Genomic DNA, 6,247 nt, shown 5'->3' with positions numbered 1-6,247 from the left:
GTCCTGCCTTCTCTTTCTCGGGACAGGAGACTGGTTGGGGGTCGCCCAGCTAGGTCTCTCCTCCGCAGCCTGCGCAGGGCAGGGCGGCGCGGCGCTGCGGGCACCTCTCCACTCCTGCCCGGGAAGCCAGCTTCTTTTTCTACTTAATATCATGGTGTATCTCTCATTGTTTTCTAACCGCGGCGTCCTTGTTTGATTTTTTAAAAAATAAATATAACTAGTACCCTATGTGCTCCCTCTGACGTTCCGGGAATGTGGGGCTAGCCTACGTCACTCCAATCTCTGCGCGCTTTGATACCTCCGAAGCGGCCGAACTTGCCATCTATTTCTTACTTTTCTGTCCAGTTTGAATTATCTCACTGCGTTTACGTAGTAATTGAAAAACAAACACTACCGATTTAACGTGGGGAGGGATCGCTGTGTAAACCGGACGTTGCTCGTTTAGGATACTTCTGACGCTGTGGAACCCGCGCCGCCGGATCCGACACCCTCCACCAGGAGAGAGCAGTCCGTGCCTTGCGGCTTCTCAAAGCTCCACGCACTAGTTTGCCCCCAAATGAGCCTGAATATGAAGGCTGACATCCTCACCCTGCTGGTGAGAGAATGGGGTACGCTCCGTTCCATTGCCAGAAGCAGGGTCCCGCTGCCACTTTGGGAGAGAAACCAACGCAATGTGGCAGGCTCTCATTTCCTCAACAGGCCACCCCCTCTGCCCTTGGGGTTGATGGGGACTGATGGGGTTCCCAGCTTCACGCTAGGGTAATGTATGACCTTGGCCTTTACCATAACCTCCCATCCTGAGTTTCCTGGTTTGCAAATGAAGATAGATTAGAGAACTCCTGTAAAGCATTTAGCCTGGAGCCTGGCAGTTGGTGAGTCCCATGCCAGCCAGCCATTGTTATCCATTTGTGAGAGACTTTGGGGGTCACTCAGCTGGTCCCTGAAGGGACACGACATAGAGAGTCATCACAGAAAAATCCTGGTGCGGGGAGGGGGGCCGTTACCAGGCTGGCTCAGTCAATAGAGCATGTGAATCTTGATTTCAGTCTGTGAGTTCAAGCCCCACGCTGGGGAGAGAGTTTACTTAAAATAAATAAACAATTAATTAATTAAAAAAAGAGAAATCCTCATGGTATAATGTTAAGTGAAAGAAATATTTTCTCAAAGTTAATGTCGATGTGTATAAGATGGAAAAGGCAAAGGGATGTGCAGGACCCCAGGAGGTCGTGGGCTAATAGACTATTCTGATGAACATCGGTAACGCGGGTGAACTCCAGATAGAAGGATGTCTGTGGGTGTGTGAGTAAGGCCGCCTGCAGGCCAGGGATGCATGGTAGGAGAGTGCCTTCTGGTCTCAGAGCTGGTCTGAAGGCCTGGTGGAGCTTCAGTGTGGCCCTCTGTGACATGGGACCAAGACGTACATCAACAAGATGGATAGGGAGCGCTGAAAGCGCTGGAGGTAAAGGCTCCTAGCAGGGTCATAAGCCCAGAGCATGCAATGCTGGGACTGAACTGAACACATCCTTCCTGGGGTGCTCACCAGCCAGCCGGGTTTGGAATTTACAGCAGAGGGAATAAATCCTGGGGCCCAGAGTCAAGCCCTGAGCTCAGCCCTTACCCCTCCTTCATTCAGCCAAGTGCATTAGCTCTGTGATGGTCCATTGCCTGGCATCCAACTCAGCACCTTGCCGGGCTGTGGCAAGCAAGCGGAGGAACTTCCTGGCATCCCCCCCTCTTCCACCAGCGGGTATGGTGAGCCTGGGAGCAGCACTTACCCGATGACAAGACGGGCACTGGCAAAGCTGCATGAGCCCTGGCTGCAGGAGGGTTCCTTGTAGTACCAGGGCCTGGCTTGGCGACTCTTCCTGTTCATCAGGGTACTTTAAGTCGAGTTTGGTCTCTGAACACCATAAACAATGTTTTGGCTGCAACCAGCTCTAGGCCAAATAGGTTAAGGCCAAAGGGACCGGCCCAGCCCTTCCTGGGGAAAATCTCAGAAAAACCCATATTTCACAGGAGCTCAAAGCTCCAAACTCCCTCCCTCCCGCTTTCATCCCTTTTAAAGTAGCGCTGTTAGTTCCTCTGAGCCCGGAGGCTGGGGATAGAAGAGTGGGAGGTCAGGTCTGAGTCCCTGTGTCCTGGTGGGACCTGGGCTCAGAGCAAGGTATTCTCGTTATCCTCATTTTACAGACTGGGTTATTGAGCAAGTCTTACAGCAAGTGGGTTTTTAGCTTAATTTCCTCGAGCCTTTTTCTCATCCATAAAACCTGAACAGTAGCACTTGTTTGATTAAGACTATGGCAAAATTTGTTAAATGTGGAGAGGAGAGGACAGCCATCTGGTTTGAGTGGGAGTTTCCCTCACCATGTGAATTCTTGTGGCCAAGCCACAGCTGGAGGGGCAGTTGACAAGACACCTCTCTATGGAGCCCACCGGCTGGTGAGGCTGGGGCCACAGGACCCCAGGCCCTCTTCCCAGCTGGGCTGGGGATTTCAGCGAAGCTTGACAAGAGCTTTGGTTCTAGGTTTTTCCATCTGTAAAATGGAGTAAGATGTTCTTTTAAGCAGGATGAATTTTGGTATGCTCCAGTTGCGGCGGACCAAGGTCCCTTTGCTCTCCATGTAATGCCCAGCACTTCAGCTGTGCCTGACATGTGGCAGGGTTCAAGGAAGTAAGATTGGGGAGCTCTAGGCAAGTGCCCTCTGTCTGTGAAGTGAGATCTCTATTCTACACTACTGGCTGTTTGCTTCGAGACAGATCATCAAACCTCTCCAGGCCTCAGTCTGCTAAACTTTAAAACAGGACCTCTTTTGGGGGAGTTACTGAAGGTTATGCGAGATAATGCCAGGAAGTATCTAACAAAGGACCCAGGACGAGTTTATTATCATGGAATTTGTTCAGTGAATGCCGGTACCTGCGCGCAAGACCAGCCAGGCAGTCGGGCTCTGCTTTCTAAAATGCAGTTTCTGAAGCGCCGCAAGCTGAAAGACGACACATGTGGGATCAGTGCACTCTCTTTAATGAGAAGGGGATTCCCATTTCTTACAGCAACAGGTAAAAACATAAATACGGGTGGGTGGGCGGCGGCAAGTCAGCAAGGGCCCGGGCGCCGGGCCCAGGCTCGAAGAAGGGTGCGCCCGGGCTCCCAGTCCCAACTGGCCCATATTCAGCCGGTTGGGGGTGCCCGTGGGCGTTTGGAGGGAACTCGGGGGCCGCGGCTAAGGCACCAGGCTGCGGGATCAATCGCCGGCAAGATCTGTAAACGCGGCCACAAACTCTCCTGCGCTTGGGGACAAAGGCGCCTGGAACCGAGAAAGCTCCGAGGCCCCTGCGGGAGTGAATGTGAAATCCAAGGGACGTAGAGACACGTCAGGGGTCCTTCCTCCCCAGAGACTCCGTGTCCTTCTCTAGAGCTGGGATGGATCGGGGCGCCCCAGATTGGGCCCTTCCCTACCAGGCTCGGATACCGTGCAACGTGGACACTCCCGAGTTGCCCTGTGGAATCCCGGGGCTCTGCACCGCGTTCAAGTCCCCGACGCCAAAGTTCACGAAGTTGTTGTTGGTGGCGGCGGTAGCCGACTGCGCCGGGGGCGGAGCGGCTGGGTAAGCAGCGGCGCAGCTGTAGCCGGGGTTGCAGGCCGCGCTCCCGTAGCCCGGGTAGGCGGGGTAGGCGTTATAGCCGTAGGCATTGAGGCCTACACCGTACGCGGGCGCATAGGACGCCGAGTCCCCGAGGCAGGGCTTGCCGTCGCGCACAAGCACTGGCACGGCAATCCTGCGGGCCGGCGGCGGCGGCGGCGGGGGCAGCCCCACCAGCTCCAGAGTCTGGTCCTGCCGCTGCCGCTTGCACTTGTAGCGCCGGTTCTGAAACCAAATCTTGACCTGCGTGGACGTGAGCTTCAGCACACTGGCCAGCTGGTCGCGCTCGGGCGCCGACAGGTACCTCTGCTGCTTGAAGCGCCGCTCCAGCTCGTAGACCTGAGCCTGCGAGAAGAGCACGCGCGGCTTCCTCCGCCGTCGCGCCCGGGGTCGCTCTGCGCCGTCGGCCTCCGGCTTCTCCAGCTCCACCGCCTTCTGCAGTGAGCACAGCTCTGCGGGGAAACAGAGGGGCAGAGGGACGCTCGGTCAAGTCAGAGCGGCCAGATCCGCGGAGTGCCTGCCGGGTAACTAGCCCTAGTGGGTGCCACCCGGCGCTGCCTGGAGAGCCCAGCTGGGCTGCGGCTCGCTCTGCCCAGTGCACTGGGCGGCACGAACAGCTCGGTTTCCGACTTACAGTCAGCATTTGTTGAATGTTTACTATATTCCAAGCATGGCTCTAGGCAGTGGAGAACATAACACAAGAAAGGTCCGTGCCCTCGGGGAGTTCACGTTCTGGTGAGGGAGATGGACAGTGACTTAAGATTTCAGGCTGCAAAGAAAATAAAACCGGATGATGCCCGGGAGAATTAGATTAGAGCTAGAGTGGTTTGAGAATTTAAATGAAGGGAGACCGAGGCCTCACTCCAGGATCAGTCACACTGTCTAAAAATTATGGAACCGCAAAGACACAGAAGGAGAAGAGGTGTTGGTTTGCTGATCGAAGACTCCCGTGCAGCCACGAGGTTTGTCCAGCCCCCATGAAGCCGCGGGTGGGTAGGCAGCCTCGGATCCTGCCCTGCCCGCCTACTCGAGTGGGTTTCCAATTGGTAGCGGTCAATTGAATTGACCCGCCAGCAGCTGCCCCGGGCCTTCCCTCTGCTCCTAGACGAACATTTCTAGGCTAGAAAGATCCCTTCTCAATGCACCACGGCCCTTTGCCCAGCGCACCCTGCCACCTCGGATTAGCGCGGACCCTGTGTTTGGACAAGTTCTTCCCAACGTGTCCCTTTCCGTGGCACCGCCGGCCTTTCCCCTCTCCCGACCCGGGGCTGGATTGTGCTGCGATCCCGCCACCAAGGTCCTCTCCTTCATTGCCTCGCGCCTTGAGTCCCGCAGCATTTTCTAACTTCTTCCAGAAGAGAACCCCACGACCCTGGTAGCGTCAGGAAACGGTGCGGGGCGGGGGGTAGGGGATGGGTGGGGGGTGGATAAAGCTGCGAATCAGTTTCCCGAGAGACCGCAGTATCTAATTTTTAAATTAAGGCCTTCGTACCCAAAAATTCCGCTGCCCTGGCACAAAGAAAAAGCCCCAGAAACCCGGGTTACGGGTAGGATATAGAAGGTCCTGGACTCTTCTCCAATTGTGAACAAAAGCCTATCTGGTGTGCAGCATTTTTACTCCTGTTTAGTTGTTTTCGGCAGATCCTGAAAAAGACCCTTAAATCCAAAAGAGATTTTTAAAAACCCCAAAACCCTGATATAGAGAATATCTCGTTCTCTGTACTACTACAAACCGATCGCTAACTTCGTTGAGCAAGGCTGCTGCTTCCTGCGCTTTGTTAGGCCAAAAAATATATATATTATATTTCTTTTGTCTCTTGTTTCTGATCGTCTCAATCCAGCATTTCCTCTAAACCTCCGATTGGACGCGGGGCTCAGGGACCCTGGCGACGACCTCGCTTCTCACACTCAGAGCCCCCTGAGTTCGGCCCTCTGCCCAGGCACTCACGTCTCCTCCACCCAGGCTAGAATTTCTCAGCGGCGGTTGGGGACACAAAGCGGCCCCAGGAGGGAGAAGGGGCTGATGTTTCCTCCTCACCTTTCTTATCAGCTCGAGGGTCCTTGGTGGGGTCAGGGTCGCCATAGGCACGCGGATAGAAAGCGGGGACTCCTGGAAAGGCAGGAGCACACTTGGCGGGCGAGGGCGCGGGCCCCAGCTCGCCGCGCAGCTCTGGGAGGGCGGGCGCTGCGGCCTCCGGCCCCGCGTAGGCCTCGGGCTTGAAGGCGGCCAGCATGCAGGAGGCGGGCGCCAGCGTGGCCTCCAGGCGCGCGGAGAGCTCCCCAGCAGCCAGGCTGCGCTGCTGCTGCTCCAGGTTCAGGATGTCTTTGACCGAGAACGGCGTGGGCGTGAGCGCGGGGCTGGGGAACATGGTGGCAGCGCGCGTCTCACAGCGCCAGGTGGGCGGCAGAGAGCAGCGCTGCCCACGGCCTTTGGCAGCCTCGCTGCATGGTGCCCGTCGCCTGCCCGCGCACCCGCCTTCCAGCTCGGGTTGTGGCCAGGCGGCAGGTAGTGCGGAGCACAAGGGGCAGCAGAGGCGGGACCAGGCTAGAGGAGGGGGACTCAGCCTGCCATTGGGCCAGGGGCCCCGATGACAGGAGCGATGAGCAG

General features: G+C 56.4%; 1 protein-coding gene across 1 annotated transcript; it reads right to left on the bottom strand.

Moving 5' to 3' along the window:
* Positions 1-3,450: 3,450 nt before the first annotated feature.
* On the bottom strand, positions 3,451-6,008 carry NKX2-5 (NK2 homeobox 5). Its single transcript, XM_044240920.1, has 2 exons — positions 5,678-6,008; positions 3,451-4,091 (listed from the first exon to the last, which is right to left on the bottom strand). Exons 1-2 carry the CDS (start codon positions 6,006-6,008, stop codon positions 3,451-3,453), a joined length of 972 nt encoding a protein of 323 aa, XP_044096855.1.
* Between the last annotated feature and the right edge of the window lie 239 nt (positions 6,009-6,247).

The sequence above is a fragment of the Neovison vison genome, chromosome 1, assembly GCF_020171115.1.
Source record: "Neovison vison isolate M4711 chromosome 1, ASM_NN_V1, whole genome shotgun sequence".
Taxonomy (NCBI): domain Eukaryota; kingdom Metazoa; phylum Chordata; class Mammalia; order Carnivora; family Mustelidae; genus Neogale; species Neogale vison.
Note: the sequence above shows the minus strand (reverse complement) of the source record. Positions and strands in the feature narration are given on the sequence as shown.

Bases quoted from the DNA above. Each gene is read 5' to 3' on its own strand.
- NKX2-5 (XM_044240920.1), bottom strand. From the start codon at position 6,008: ATGTTCCCCAGCCCCGCGCTCACGCCCACGCCGTTCTCGGTCAAAGAC. The intron at 4,092-5,677 runs GTGAGGAGGAAA...GTTTCCCCGCAG, and splicing joins CCCTCGAGCTGATAAGAAAG to AGCTGTGCTCACTGCAGAAG.